At 50.9% G+C, this 15,790-nt stretch overlaps 2 protein-coding genes across 6 annotated transcripts in view; both read right to left on the bottom strand.

Annotated features, from left to right (window-relative positions):
• Positions 1-464: 464 nt before the first annotated feature.
• On the bottom strand, positions 465-2,752 carry PNMA1 (PNMA family member 1). The gene has a single exon (XM_016208139.2). The coding sequence runs from the start codon at positions 2,478-2,480 to the stop codon at positions 1,419-1,421; it is 1,062 nt and encodes a 353-aa protein (XP_016063625.1). The 5' UTR covers positions 2,481-2,752; the 3' UTR covers positions 465-1,418.
• A 1,125-nt stretch (positions 2,753-3,877) lies between these two features.
• The window catches only part of MIDEAS (mitotic deacetylase associated SANT domain protein), a 104,992-nt gene continuing 93,079 nt past the window's right edge, over positions 3,878-15,790 (bottom strand). For all 5 annotated transcript variants that reach the window (XM_087819281.1, XM_087819289.1, XM_087819288.1 and 2 more), the window contains 8 exons: positions 15,242-15,384; positions 14,990-15,093; positions 14,611-14,686; positions 13,829-13,917; positions 11,379-11,528; positions 9,996-10,208; positions 8,292-8,488; positions 3,878-7,366 (listed from right to left, as the gene is read on the bottom strand). In XM_087819281.1, the coding sequence (XP_087675407.1) occupies positions 7,204-7,366; positions 8,292-8,488; positions 9,996-10,208; positions 11,379-11,528; positions 13,829-13,917; positions 14,611-14,686; positions 14,990-15,093; positions 15,242-15,384 (1,135 nt within the window). In that variant the 3' untranslated portion in view covers positions 3,878-7,203. The remainder of the gene's footprint in view (positions 7,367-8,291; positions 8,489-9,995; positions 10,209-11,378; positions 11,529-13,828; positions 13,918-14,610; positions 14,687-14,989; positions 15,094-15,241; positions 15,385-15,790) is intronic.

Below are 15,790 nucleotides of genomic sequence, written 5' to 3'. Positions count from 1 at the left end.
GTTCAGAGAAGAGCGTGAGGGAAGGACAGATGTCATGTGGGAAGTGAGGAGATGAGTGTATAGAAAAATCTGTTAAAACAAATACCAATATTAGCCTTTATAAATATATTTTTTACCTTACGATTGTTACAATAGGTGGGCTATAATTTTAAATCATTGTTACTAGGGGAAAACCCCCACTGAACACTATGTTCATGTAATCACTTCTGGATTTACTAGGATCTCAAAAGATGGACATCTTCAGTCACTGAATCTCTGCAGTCAAATAAACATGTTTTTAAGCCATATATCCTTTTATATCCTGATGTAAAATGGCTGCTGTAAAACCGAAACACTCACTTTACAGTGTTATTCCTGCAGTTAAACAAACACTTTTAGCTGAAAGGAACTTAAAAAGAGAGGAAAAACATGGCTAAACTCCATTTCAGGATTTCCTAACATTTTATAGTAAGTTAATATTTACTTATACCTATTTAGCCTAACATTTGCCTTGTAGAAAACATGCAAAAATTGAGTACATTAAAAGTACATACTATGATATAAAACTTAGATAAAATAATAGATTTTTTTTTAGTGACATGGAAGTCTGAGAAAAGATATGTATCTTAATTACAATGAAATTTTTTATACATGTCAGAAAAAAGACTAGAATTTTTTAAAATATTTTATTTGTATACATGTATTTGATAACTTCAAATTTAGAACACTTAGAACCAGCACGAGTAAAGAGAACTATTATTCAATGATAAAGATTTGAAACGGGGGAATGGATACTGTAACTGGTTCATATTAACCTCCCCATGCGATTTATATCTGTATCTTATACAGTGAAAAATTCTAATTTACACAGCTCTCTAATTGTAGTATTTTTCTAACACCCTATTTTGTAGTCTCAGGATACTTTTCAATTAAATTGATCCCGATGTTTAGAGATGAAAACCAAGAAATTAGCACTGTAAAGCTGAATCACTAAGAATATCGAATTCACATTTCTTCCCATTAATATAAATAAGGAACCATTTACAGTAAACACAAAAACTATTCACATCATTAGTATTAACAGTTGACATTTTTACTGAACATTTCTGGTGTTAGCCAGGCTCTGAAATAAACATCCGAACGTGCAATTTCACATTTAAGGACCTCGATGAGAAGTGTCACAAGTTCACGTTTTTCACAAGTGGTGGTGACGCCACGATCACAGCTTGCACTGAGCACCCGTGTCCAAGCCTTTACCTGGCATTTTAGCACGCTGGCATGGCTCACTCGCACGGCTCAGGGTGCTGGGTTTCACTGCTCCATGAATATGCAGGCCTGGCTTCCCCCCCAGAAAACAAGACTTCACTAAGAGACACCTATAGGACAGCACAGAGACAAAGCTGTTATCTAGGTCTGCACTGCAGCTCCGCTTCCCGGGCTCAGAAGTGCCCCTCCAGGCCCAACTGCAGGAGCGCAGCCTCGGCCTCCTCCTCCTCCTCCTTGGCCTCCTCCTCCCGGATTCGCACCAGCAACTGAAAGAGGTTGGGGGCCGGCCCTTCCGCAGCCCCGGTCAGCCACAGCTGCCTTCGAATGGCCCCACTGTGGTTGGCTCCGGCAATGACCTGCTCCAGGCGGGCCTGGTTCACGTTATCTTTATCTATGGCCCCCTTCTCCACCACCTTCTGCAGCAGAGGCTCCAGACGAATGACATAAGCCGATAACTTTTCTCCCGGATTCTGGTAAGTGTTCAGAAATCTGACCTGCGCGTCCCTAGAACTCTCGACGCTCCCGAACACCTGCTCCAGTGCCTTCAGGCATTCGGCCGTAGTTATGGCGGGGTTGTTAGTCTTGAGGATGCGGATGACATCAGCGGCGGGGCCTCTAAGACTCTCCATCAGCCGCCGCCTCTTTTCTATATCAGACACCTGCCACTCCTCTATGACCTCATTAGTGTGCTCCAGCCAGGAATCAAAGGTCTCCTCCCCGGGCCCCGGGATGTCCTTCCCCGAGAACAGCGTCAGCTTCTTGTACCATATGGACTCAACAAGAGGCTGAATAACATTATCCAAAATATAGTTTAGCATCTCTGCTGGCATATCTGAGCCCGGGGGCGGAGCGGGGTTCTGAAACCCAAGGACACGGGCAACATCTTGCACGGTCCACCCCTCTCTCGCTAGGAAAAGGTGCAGCCTTTCTAAAAATTCAGCATCGGATGTCGGTGGCTTAAAGACCACTTTCCAGACCCCCCCTTTTCCCGACATCTCCCTGGGGATGGCCGCGTAATCCACGGCGCCAGTGAGCTCTAACAAGGCTGCTTTCGCGTTCTCTTCCCTCCAGAACATCCTCCCAAGCACTCGATAGGGCACCTGGGGCATCGCAGCCTGGAGGGTGTCTTCGATTTCAGCCTCATCACAGTTCACTGGGATCCCCCAGACCAGCAGGGCTCTCTGGGAGTTCACATCCATCCCCCTGCACCAGTCTTCCAACAGGGTCATCGCCATTTTCCCAACTATCACGGGCCCAACTCTACGAATACGGATTAGCCGGCTCCCTGTGCTCTAGGGCTGAGGACAACAGCAGACACCCCCAAATATGCCCGAGGGAGGCAAGCTGCACGCAACCACAATTAACAAACGGCACCAGAGTCCCGCCGTAGTCCTTTCGCTGCCCCCAAGGCAGTCGGCCGGCCGGCGAGTCCTCGTAGCGAAGCCTCGGGAAGGCTCAGTCACCCAGTCACGCGGCCGCGGCCATCTTGCGTCTCCGGTGGGGGTCGGCGGCCGGGGGCCGCGGCCAGGGGCTCGCGGCGCAGGAGGCTCGGCGCGACGGCGGGTGGCGAAGGAAGGAGCCGCGGGGCTGCGAGGCCGCCGGGGTGGGGGCGTGGCCGCCGCCTCCGCCGCCGGGGCGCTGGGCTGTCGCGGCTCCTGGGGTCGAGCCGGCGTTCGCGGTCGGAGCCGGGCCTTCGGCAGGCGGAGGAGCAGCTGTCAGCAGGCGAGGTCTGTGCCGCTCCTGGAGGGGGACACTGTCCGTCCTGAGGTCGCAGCAGCCGCGGCAGGGTTAGTCCGCGAGCAGCTTCTTCGCGGGTGCAGGGAGCCCTCTGGGAGGCGAGGACGGCCGACGACCGAAGGCAGGCGGTGGAGGCGCGGGCTGCGGCGGGCGGGCGGGTTGCGACGGGCCGGCTGACCGCGGCTGCCGGTGGTCCTCCCGCAGCCGCCGGTGGAGTTACTGCCGCAGTGAAGGGAGGGGCCGGTCTAGCGAGCGGCGTCCGCGCGCCCCGCCCCCGAGGCCCACTCAGCGCCAATGTAGTCATGGCAACGGTAGCCCAGGCGACGCGAGACCCACCGGCTCCGGCGGCCCGGAGTTCCAGCGGTTGCCATGGTGACAGCCGGGGCTGGGAGCACAGGCCTCTCTGACGGCGCATTTCTTTTCCCGTATTTTTCAGATGTGTTGTTGTTTTACAAAGCACGGTGTTTAAAAGATTATAATAAAGGGTATTTAAGATGATACTGTTGAAAATGCGTCCGTCATAACAGGCGTGTCCAGTCTCGTGGCGGGTTCAACGCGAAAACACCCTCTTCAGCCACATGGCTTTCTCATGCCACCTGATCGCATTCTCCACCCTCCGTATTTCATCCCGGTGAAACTAAAATGTTGCAAGTGTGTCATTTACATGTTTTTACGTGAGACAGTGAATTGAGATCTCTAAAATTTTGTAAAACTACCTGTATTCAGTAATCTTTGTAGCCAGGCAAACGCTAGTGTGTAAATTTCTCCTGTCCTGGCATCACTGACAATGGGCTGATAAAACAGAATCTTTATGGTTCAAAAATGTCCAGTAATCCCCTGCAAGCAAAACAAGGCCTACTTACGTCAATCCCCTAAAGAACACAGCATTCAACTCTGAATTTTTACAACCTTATTTAATAAAAGGTTTAAAGATACAGAAGAACATTCAAAAGTAAATAAGTTACATAGGTACATTACAATCACATCAGCAAGATTTTCTTTAGTGTATTAATTTTTTTTATAAAAAGCACACAAAAAATAAAATCTTCAGTCTGATCTATCACAACTGTACAGCAAAAGAGGTAATATTTATATATATATACACTATTTTAATATGTAACAGTCTTTTTAAAAAAGGGTGCCACAGGCAGCAAACACACAAAAGGCAGTGTCTGATCATTTTTTCAAAATAAAAGGAATATACTTATTTATATGCTATTAAAATATTTATACAATAATTACAGACTGTCAAGGCTGTTCCTGTGCTGTTCCCTCCAACAAGGCCTTCAACTGAGAGACAAATGAGGAAAAGGTGAAACAGCTGCAAATTATTAGAGGCCAATAGTAACACAGAGAAATATGTGGAGGACATACAATTGTTTTATAAAAATATGCATACTTCCTGTAAACCTAAGGAGTTAGGCTTGCCAGTCTGGTAATAAATACCATCCAAGAAAAGTGAGCCCCAGTGAAAACCTTTAAACGGTTGGGGCTTAAGTATGTGTTGTACTCCTCCTTCATCTTAACCTCTGGCACACGAGAAGAAAGAGGTTAGGTCACTGAGGCAGTTAAATATAGGGGATCCCTTTAGACATAAGCAGCACACGACCTCTGTGCCAGGGGTGGAGGTGGGGTGGCAGAGGGACGGGTGTGTACCTTAGCCGCGAGAGGGGGCTGCTGAAGGCATGGAGGACAGTTCTGAAGCGCTGCCTCCTTGGGTGGGTACGAGACCTCAGAAATGGTCTGGAATACAGGCACTAGGTTAGTTTCATGCCCTTGCTGAGTGCAGAGGGAGGCCGGGAGATGGCTGTGTGAGATGGTGTGAGAGGGCATTATAAAGCTGGAGGTGTTTGTCATTTAACTTCTTAAAGCGAAGAGCTTTGAATAGAAGAAAAAAACAACAAAAGATGAGCCTGATGTGTTCACAGGGAGAAAGCACCATAAAAGATATACCTACGCCGACTTCTATGGTGGCACCTACATAACTGGCAGGTCACGTGCCACAACTGCATCTGCGCTCTAAACGTTTTAACTTTCACACTGCATTCTAGATATACGTCTATCCTGGAGCATGAACCCCTCTTTCTAAAACCCCACATCTAGTGGGATTAATAGAGAGGTACCACCTTGATTTTCTCCACCTACATTCACCTGGTCTGGTCTCCATGAGTTTAGGAAAGGAGCATCACTCTAGACAAAGGAGGTTTCTGTTACATGTCCATAGAGGGGCCTGAAACTAAATACAATTTAAATAGAAGAAACCTTGGGAAACAAGTAGCACTTTGGGGCAAAGCTGCGAAGGCACTCATGTTACGCAAGTGATTTAGAAGAAAGCCTAAATTTGCTACCCCCCTATTTCTGGAGGGTATACCAGATTTTTGCAATCTTGGGTTACTGAGCTTGTAGAAGCTTATGGAGGAAATTAACTGGGAAGCTGGAAATCTAGGTGTTCAGGAGTCTGGGGGGAGAATTTTGTTGTTCCCATAGCTGGGGTCTTGTAGAAGCATATTAATGTATAAATGCTGAAAAATACCTGATAATGCATAGTTTAGAAATGAAACTCTCCCCACTCCCAGCTACCAACATGAGTAGCAGAATGCTTTTTAACTCCTTCCTAACATGTTGACATGCCGTATATTTGCATTCACTTAGAACTTCTTTTATACAAGTTGAGTAACAAGATCAGAAAAATAACTCAGCCCTCCTGTGGGAATGGCAAGCGAAGGGGCCTCCAGAACCTTCTAGCCCTTTCACTAGTGACTCCTTGCCAAATATGGCTTCTTCAAGCCAGAAGCAAACCAATATTCTGGCTTCCAGCCAATCCCCTCAGGCAATTTGAAAGTATAGCCCGAGAAGAGGTAGCAACAAGAACTGTCTTTGATCTCCCTTGCTCCTGCTAGCCTCTGTGTGATACCTTCCACCTTTTCACCCTCTTTCAGCAGCTACTATCATTCCTATTGGCAAGAGCTTCCAGAGCAATGAGGTGAGGGACCTTGGTCTTGGGAATGGGGGGGGGGGGGCGGATGCCAAGAAGGTGCCTTGTTTTGGGATAAATGCACTTGGGCCTCTGGAAAGCATGAGGCCCCTGGTCCCTGAGAGGATGTTAAAAATTAAATATTAAGAATAAATAAATAGCTCCCAAGTGACACAAGTCAAGGAATGAAGGCTCCTGTCCAATCTGGTTAGGAGACCTCCCCCTCCCAGGGAAGGATCCAGAAATCTCCAGCATGCAGGACTGGGGGCTGGGCTGTGGATATCAGCACTAGATCAGGTGGGGTGGGGTTAGGTGGCAGCTGCCAAGGGCAAGACAAGAGGCAGGCAGGAAACTTGCACCAAGGAGGGGCAGGCAGGGCTTAGGCTAAGCTCCCTTAGCAGTCTCTAGGGCCCAAAGGTATTTGGCAAAAAGGTGGGAAGCAGAAGAGCCAAGGCTTATCAAAAGTTCCCTCAGGCCTAGCCCTGCAGCTTCCAATCTTCACAGTCCCCTTTCCTCCAGCAGGCTGAGAGCTTCGACAGGAACATTGGCCTTCCCCCAAACATATGAGAAAACCTTCCAGCCCCAGCAGGCTGCTTGCAAGTAGCAAAGGGATGGGTACTTGTCCTCAGTCTCTCTCCCTCCAGGCATTCTGGTAGCTTCACTCCCAGGGAGGAAGAGGCCTCTCTGAGGACAGGATCACTGGAGCCACTTAGGCCTGGACAAAGTCGTGCAGGGGTCAGCACAGGTGCCAGGCTGAGCTCCCCCTGAGCCGGCGACCATACTCCCTTTTTCCAAGGCTTAGGACAGGGCATTTGAGGTCCTCTGGAGAGGAGTGATAATGCTACAACGGGGTGCGCTTGTGCTTGGCTCTCCGCGGTGCCCAAGGGGCGCAGGGGGGACAGAGGAAGGGAAGAGACTGCGCAGCAGCGGGGGTCCCAGTGAGGCGGCGGCGGCAGCAGCTGGAGCCCCTGCCAGAGGGACTCTCACAGTTCCAGGAAAGCGGGAGGACACCTTCCGACAGACCAAATGCACAGAGAACTGGATCCTGCAGCCCTTAACACTGCTCCTGGGCCTTTATATAAATAACAGAGCTGTTTGTTTTGTCTTGTTTTTCAGATTAAAGTCCACGGGATCTGTCCTCTCCCCCTCTGTAAGTCCGGCGCGCTGCGGGCTTCGGCAGGGCAGGTGCGGGGCGAGCCGGCGCCCGGAGGAGGGGCGGGTCCTGGGGTCCCCGCCGCGCCGGCGCGTCAGCCCCTCTCGCCCGCGCCCTCCGTGGGCCGCGGGGAGGCGGCCGAGGTGGCGGCGGCGGCCGCGGCCTCTCTCTCCCGCTGCCGCAGCGCCGCCGCCTTCTTCTCCTGCTCCGCGTGGCTCTTCATGTGGGCGCTGCGGCTCTTCACCTTGTAGAACACCCTGCGGCCAGGCGAGGGGGGCTCCAGTGAGAGGCCTGTCCCCACCCCTCTGGGCCACCAGGCTGGGGGGGGTGGTGGGGGGGTGGGTGTGTGTGTGTGTGTGTGTGTGTGTGTGTGTTTTTGGGGGGGCCACCAGACTGGTGTGTGTGTGTGTTTTGGGGGGCCACCAGGCTGGTGTGTGTGTGTGTTTTGGGGGAGCAACCAGGCTGGTGTGTGTGTGTGTGTTTTTTTTTTTGGGGGGGCCACCAGACTGGTGTGTGTGTGTGTTTTGGGGGGCCACCAGGCTGGTGTGTGTGTGTGTCTTTTGGGGGGTCACCAGGCTAGTGTGTGTGTGTGTGTGTGTGTGTGTGTGTGTGTGTTTTTTGGGGGGGCAACCAGGCTGGTGTGTGTGTGTGTTTTGGGGGGCCACCAGGCTGGTGTGTGTGTGTGTTTTGGGGGGGCAACCAGGCTGGTGTGTGTGTGTGTTTTGGGGGGCCACCAGGCTGGTGTGTGTGTGTGTTTTGGGGGGGCAACCAGGCTGGTGTGTGTGTGTGTTTTGGGGGGCCACCAGGCTGGTGTGTGTGTGTGTTTTGGGGGGCCACCAGGCTGGTGTGTGTGTGTGTCTTTTGGGGGGTCACCAGGCTAGTGTGTGTGTGTGTGTGCATGTGCATGTGTGCATGTGTTGGGGGGTGGGGGGTCCCAGACCCTTCCTGACTTGGCCGGTGCCACCCGGCCTACCCCCACCCTCCAACAAGGAGAGAGATGAGCTCCTCATTCAGTGTCACCATCCCTCTTCCAGAAGCTGCCCAGTGACATGACTGCCCTGTCAACCCTCTGAGCCAATCAAAAGACAAGGCAAAAGCTCAGCCGACCTCTTCCTCCTCCACCAACCTCTGCCCGCTACCAACCCCGCCACCCTGCTAGGTCCCCCTGGAGACACCTCTTACCTGCCACACTTTTTACAAGGGAAAGTGTTCTCCTGATTCTGGGTCTTGTTAAATGGCTCTGGTTTTTTCTTCTTCTCCGCAAAAGGCAGTGCCCTTCGTGGCTTTCCTGGCCCCTCCCTTGGCTTCTCTGAGGCCTGGCCACCAGCGGACCCAGGGGCGTTGGACTCATGACTTCGGAGAATGAGGATGTCATTGGCCTGGAGAGAATCAAACAAGGAGACGTTGAGAGATTTGGGGGAGACGGGATCCTGAATTCTGGAATTTTGGGAGAACAGAGGACTCCTAAAGGTCATATACTCCTGCCAGATGGTCCCCTAGCATTCTCCTGAATCCTTCCAGTGACAAGGCACTCACTGCCTTTTCAGCAACCCATTCCATCTTTGGCCAATTCTATCTTTACCAAGTTGCTGGTACAGAAATTCTGTGGGACAGCCCTAGCTGCCTTAGGACTTCTCAATGTATCTGACAAGACTTGGTGTTTCAATGAATGATACAAGTGTTCATGTTTTCAGTCATTTAGTCCATTTATGACTTTATTCCATAAACGTGTGTTGCACAGGTGCTGGGGATACAGAGGTGACAGATAGGAGCCCCTGCCCCCAGAGAGCCTGCAGTCTAGAGGAAGGGACAGATGTGCAGGCATCTAGTTCATGACAATGTGAGCCACCACGGGAAATGCCAGGCATATTCCAGAGAGCAGAGGACACCTTGTGCTGGCCTGGAAAAGTGCTGCTCAGGGGCATGTACTCGGGTTAGGGGAGCCCCAGACGGCCATTAGAAGTCATATGTATGTGCACTATGTTGACCCTACAGAAAAGTGTTGACAGAAGTCAACAGAACTCTATCAAGCCTGTATACAGAACACAGCTCTTAGAGGAGCACAGCCAAGGCTCAAAGGGAAGCAAGCAGCTGTGTGTCTGCAGCTGGGGGGGGGGGGGTTGCCTGCAAGCATAAGTGTGCAACACTAAAATAAAAGACTCACAGTAGTTCCCCCCAACAGACCCTTCCCATCCCTACCCTCTCTTGGGGGACCCCTCCCTGACAAGGAACAGCTCTGGCTGGTATGTACTGTTTCTTGGCCTGTGATGGGGTAGAAAAAGTGCTGCACTAAGAGAATCTGGGATGGAACCTCAGGCAAGTCACTTAGTACCTCTGAACCCAGTTTCCTCCATCTGCAAAGTAGGGGTTAACAATTTATGGGGTTATTGTGAGGAATTAATGAGATCATAGACAGGAGAGCACTTTGCAGAGAACATGGTGAGGGGCTATTATTGTTACTCCTATGATATCAGCTCACTTTCAGACATTGTCAGGGACACAGCTCTCTTAGGGGAGCCCTGCCTGAGCTACAATTCATGAATGCTTCCCCAGTGTCCCACATACCTTCTGATTTTCATAAAACCTCGCTCCCTGAGTCTCAGAAACAAAAGCAGTAGAGTGTAAAATTTAACAGCGGACTCTGGAGTCAGGCTGCCTACTAGCTGTCTGATGTTGGGCCTCGATTTCCTCATGTGTGAAGTGGGGATAATGGCAGAACCTACCACGTAGGGTTAAATGAGTTAATAGCATAAGGCACTGCGTACATTTCCTGCTATGATGATCATCCTCACAGTCATGTTTGTGCTCTGCCCTCCCTCCCACTCAACTTAGGCCCAGCTCCAGCCCTTCTCCTGGCCCTGGGCTCCCAGGGGAGGTCACACTTACCGACTCATTGGCCTGTAGTGTCTGTGTGGCTTTGACAGCCGCTGCCCGCCGGCTTCGCTCTCGCCCCTCTTCCTGCTCCCCCTTGTCCTGGATCTCTGGCACCTCCTCCTCCCCCTCCTTCCTGGTCTCCTTTACTTCCCTCTTGGGCTCCAGCCTCTCTTCACTTGGGGACTCTCTTCTGGGAGCAGGAACCCTGGGGAACTTCTGGGAAGTCTATGGGGGGCAAGAACAAGGGCAGTGAGCCTAGAGCTCAGTCATGCTGCCATAGTGCAGGGACTCTGACCCAGCCGGGGGCTCACTTGTCCCTGCTAGTCCTGGCCTGGCCTCTGTGCTATGACTCTACACCCTCCCTCACCTCGTCTGCCTGGCAAAGAAGACTGAGCCTTGAGCTCTGGGAACCTTCAGGATGAGACTGAGCACTTGAAATAGAGCCAGGGCAGGGAGGAAGCATGCCAGTTCCTCCCCACAGGCCACCTGTATTCCTGGATGGGTTCAAGGGACATGTCCTTGGGCAACGTGGTCTAGTGGAGCCAGGCAGCAGCTTGAGCTCCATTCTAAACTATCTTGTAACACTTTCTGTATCTCCATCCCCTTCCCGTCTGCAGAATGGGGACCAAACCACTCCCTGTCTTAGAACAGCATGTCACCAAGTGTGGACTTGTAACCTCAGGATGACTTTAGGTGGATATACGAAAACAGAATTAAATAACATTCTCTTTTCAATTCTCTTTCAATCCTGATTTTGTTAAGGACAAAGTCTCGAACTGATGTTAATGTGTCTTTTATACTTCTCTAGACTTAAAGAGAGGTCAGAGCCCAGTTTCAGAGCCTTGGCAGGTAATAGTATCTAGCTAGAATTTAATAACATTGTTTGACTTTCATACACTATATTTATTTTTACGAGTACCTTCTACTGCGAGCAATACTGGTTTTCTATTTATGATTGTGATATAAAGCTTCCCTTTAGAGTAAAACATGAGTTAATTTTAAAAATATTGAGTAATAGCACAAGCGGTATGTGGAAATGACAAAAATAGTAATGGCAAAATATGGCAGGATGCAGAAATAACAGAACTCATAAAGGTGACACAAGAATGGCTAAAGTTTGGGAAACTGTTAGAGGTCTGCTACCAAGGGACAATAAATTGATGCTGGTGCAAATACTGTGGGAAATTTCCCCCAAGTTCTGCATCAACACAAGGATTATTACTATGACACTGGCCAACAGAAAGGGGAACCCTAAGGTCCCTGGCCAGTGCCCAGGAGATCAACTTGGGGCGGTCAGGGACACTGCCTTCCTCTCCGGGCGCCTCAGGTTCCCAGCTCAGCCCTGGACCCAGCCCAGCCCAGGCTCTCAGCAGCTGAGGATGGGAAGGGAATCACCTTAATATCCACTTCAACCTCTTCCTGGGCCGACTTATCGTCACTTGTATCCACATCCCCAAAGGTGAGTGTCCCATTGCGGCCAATTTTCACCTGCTTCTTGTAGGTGTAGTAGAACTCCACACACTGGGCCACGGTCTTGGTCTGGATCTGGTTTGAAACCAAAACTGAGGTCAGAGTCTAGTTCAGCTCACCTGCCTGGGGATACTCCAGCCTTTCTCATGTCTCCCCTTAAGCTTAGCAAACACCAAACTCAATCAACCCCCAAAATATAAGCATTTCTCTAACACCTGCTCTGTACAGACCACTGACCCATTCAATTAACCAAAGCTTCAGCACTACTTTTTTAAAAACCTAAAAAGGTGAATATGCAGCCAGTGAGGGGATTTGAATATGGATTACATGATAGTATTATTTATCAGTTTACGTTTCTTTGACGATAATGCTTCTGTGGTTTTATAGGGGAATATCCTTGTTTTTAGGAAATATTTGGGTCAAGTGTCATGGTGTCTGTAACTTACTTTTAATTATTAATTAAAACAGAGACAGAGAAGAGGTGCATGTTTAAGTTTATATAGACAGAAAGCAAATGTGGCAAATGTTAACAACGGGTAAATCTAAGTGAGGGGTATATGGGTGTTCATTATACTATTCTTTCAATTTTTCTGTAACTTTGAAATTTTTCAAAATAAAAAGTTAAAGGGAAAAAAGTCTGGCCCTGGCAGGTGTAGCTCAGTTGGCTGGAGCGTCACCCTGTACACCAAAAAGTGGCGGGTCTGATTCCCAGTCAGGGCCCACACCCAGGTTGCAGGTTTGATCCCCAGTCGGGTTGAGTGTGGGAGGCACACAATCGATGTATCACTCTCACATCAATGTTTCTCTCTCCCTTCCTCTCTCTCCCTCCCTCTCTCTAAGGTCAATAAAAAAAATAAAAAGAAAAGATTCTTTTTTTTTAAAAAAAAGAGAAGAGTCTGGGCACCCTCCACATTCAAAGCCAGGATAGACCTTGTAACATAGACTCCCTTCATCAATGTGGACAACATTTCATTCCTCTCCAGGGGGCAGTGACTGACAAGTGAGGATAGAGAAATGTCAAATTATCAAAGGAGACTAATAATAAGAAAGCCCTGGAAACCTGAAGAGGAAGCAGGAAGCCCGAAGCAGGAAGCCTTGTTCCTAACTCTGCCACTAAATAGCTGGGTGGCCTTAGACAAGTATCTTCATGTGTAAATAGTGAGTGGGGTAAGACTAGATGATCTCCAAGGGCCTCCCAAGCTCTGAAATCCTATTTCACAAATGTATTTGGCCACTGGATTTAGTTTCTGGACTACTTTCCCCCACACAGAAGACACTGTCAGAGGCTGTTTTCTCTGACTCTCCCCACTCCCGCAGACTCCCAGACTGCTCAGCCAACTGCTGGCAGCGCTGAGGTCCTGTCCACAGAGCCCAAGGGGTCAGTGAGGGTCCTCTGGGCCTGAGGAGAAACAGACATGCTCTATCTCACAAATTTAATAATTAGATCCCATTTGCACTTTTACTGTCAATTCTGTCTGATCATCTGTTTGACTGACTAATGGTCTGTTCTTTTCATTAAGGCATTAGGGGCGCTTCAGTGAATTTCACGGGCATGCGCTTCCTGGAAATACTGCCCCATCAGGAGCCCAGCAAATGTCTGTCCTCACAACAGGGCCCTTGTAGGAGAATTCATCAGCCCTTTGTCTAGTCACCAGAGCCATCCTTGGCACAATCTACCATCCCAGGAGGAGAGCGCACTCACTCTCCCACAGCCTGGATTTTGCCAGACAGAGCTGGTGGGAAGATGCAAGGCCTCAGATTAGCAAAGCACTTGAGTCCCCTAGAAGAACATAGGGAGAGGACAAGATAAATCTAGGACAACTAGGCTCGGGCCTCCTCTACCTGGTCAGTTGAGTTACTGGAAAGAAGCCCTGGGTGTGACAAGTGGGCAGAGGCCCCCACCCAGGTCAGTTACACAGTCACTTGTTGGCTCTCAGTTTCCCTTATCTTAGGGTGGCCTCTCCTCCCACAAACTAACTGTGGCCTTCAAAGTACTCCAGCCCCCTGGGGGACGGCTCACTCACCTCCGCTCAGCCCTCCCCCTCTTCTTGCTCTCCCCCAGGCAAGTCACTATTTTAAGTTTGGTGCCACTGAGCCTGATGTCTACTCAGGCCTCCCTCTGGATTAAGACCCCAGGGTGTGGCCACACTACCCTAAGGTGAGGGAAGGTGGCTTAGAATCAAGGGGGGAAAGTCCTGATCTTTTCCTCTTCTTGTTTTGTTTAGAAAATTGTCTCTGAGGCTACTTAGTGCACTGAATTAAGTGCTTTTTAAGAGGGCTTGGTAAGCGACTGCAGGCCCCCATGGCAGAGGGAGCCCCAAATCCTGCAGGCAGCTCTTGCCCTCAAATGCCCCTGAAACAGAGCCCCAGCTCACCAGCTTCTGCACCAGGAAGAAATCCTTCTTGTAGATGGCAATGCCCTTGTTGAACAGCTTCCTCTCAGACATCTTCCACTGGTCGGAGCCTGTGGGGCAAACAGGGAGCCGGGTAGTGAGGTGGGAGGGACTGTGAGCATTGCGGGGGCAATTCTGACCAGCAGACAAGTGTGAGGTCATCCATCCATGGTCAGAGCTGGCTCCACAGCCTGCTTCTGCACTTACTAGCCCTGTCACTTAGCCTCTGAACCTCACTCTCCTCACTTGTGAAATGGGAACTAATAACAGAAACCACCTTTGCAGTCAGTCGTGCAGGCGAAGTGAGATCATGCATGTGAAATGCTTGGTGCTCTGCCTGGCACAGACGACATGGACCACTCAGCAGGGATCAATAACAGTGGCTGCTATGATTGTGCCCAGTTGGGCAATGTCCCTCTTAAAGCATAGGGCCCAGAATGGGACATGGCACTCCAGGGGTTGTCTAAGTCCCAGGTACCTGATGCCAGTTTGGACGGCACTCCTTGGGATCCTGTCCCTTGTACTGTCCTGGGTTTCTCTGCCTGGACGGGCTCCCACCTACCAGTGTCCTTCTCACTTCCTCTCCAGGGCACAGTAAGCCCCTTGAGAGCTACGCCAACTTTGGTGTCAGTGCCTTCACTCTGGCTCTTAGCTTATCCACCCCCACCTCCCCACCCAGGGCTGTGACTCAGCACTAACTGGGCCCCACTGATGGGAGACCCCTTGAGGCTCCAGGCCCTATACCCACCCCCAGCCAGGCCCACCTGTGTAGTGATAAGTTGCCAGCGGGTGGTTGTGGGGCCTCAGGGGCTTCTTTAGTAGCAGCTTATTCAGCGTTTCCTGAAAGGGAAGTGAAGAAAAGTTCAGGGCCCTGGCAGGGGTTTCAGTGGGCAAAATTTAGAGGGCCTCCTCAGGCAGCCACAGATGGAGAGACAAGGCCCTCAGTGCAGCTCTGTCTGAGAGTGGGGACCCAGTGACCTGGAATCAGGGAATGGGGTGGACAGCACAACCCTGTGCTGCAAAGTCTGGTTCCCTTGGGCTGAGCCCCTCCAACCCCCAACTTGACTGGACCCTCCAGCCTGTCTCAAATCAGCCTGCCAGCCTCCCTGAGGGTCCCTCCCTCCACTGGGGACAGTGTCTCACCAGGATGTCTCCCCTGGATTCATGCAGACAGTGCAGGGCCAGCTCCTGGTTGGTGCCAGCTCCAGGGAAAATGCTGGAACAGGCAGCTGTGAGCAGGTCTTCCACTGCATTGTGGGAGCGAGGGAGGGAGAGAGCATGGGGAGGGAGGAGAGGAAATCACTTTCAGGGCTGGGCTGCGCTGGGTGAGGCTAGGACTAGCCCACCCACCTATCCAAAACCCCTCTTAGCTTGCTGGATCCCATCCCCTCTCACCTTGCCTCTGCTTCTCCCGGCTGCTCTCTAAGTTCTCCCATGGCTGCCACACCAAGTCGGCCTTGTGGGGGTCTGCAGCTGCCAGAGCACGGTCCCTCAATGACGGGATTTCAGCTTGGAACCGGGAGCCTACGTTGATCCGTCTGCAGGGGTGGAAAGGGCAGAGAGTGAGGCCTCACCTGGTGGGGATGGAGAATCTGACTTTCTCCCTGGGGATGGGAGAAGGTGCAGAGGGCAGCCAGCAGAGGCTGAACATGGCAAGGCCTCAGCTGGGTATAAGGGAATCTGGCTTCTGCGAGGAGGTGCCTGACAGGTGGCACTAAGCACTGCCAGAAAGGCAAGGCCCAGATGTAGGAAAGGGAAGAAGGAGCTCCAGGTTTATGCACAGGGAAGGAGTCTCTCGGACCACCCTTCTAATTCTCAGAGGCAAATGCAAACCAAGCTGGTCCCTTCCTTTCCCTGGGACTTCCACACAGAAGCAGGGTGGGGAAAGTAAAGCCCAGGTCTGACTGGACTGCAGAAGCCCAGTGAGGCCTGCTCAGCCCTCTA

Source organism: Miniopterus natalensis, chromosome 1 (assembly GCF_054644295.1).
Source record: "Miniopterus natalensis isolate mMinNat1 chromosome 1, mMinNat1.hap1, whole genome shotgun sequence".
In the NCBI taxonomy this organism is placed as follows: Eukaryota; Metazoa; Chordata; class Mammalia; order Chiroptera; family Miniopteridae; genus Miniopterus; species Miniopterus natalensis.
This window is presented reverse-complemented; position numbering and strand designations above follow the sequence as displayed.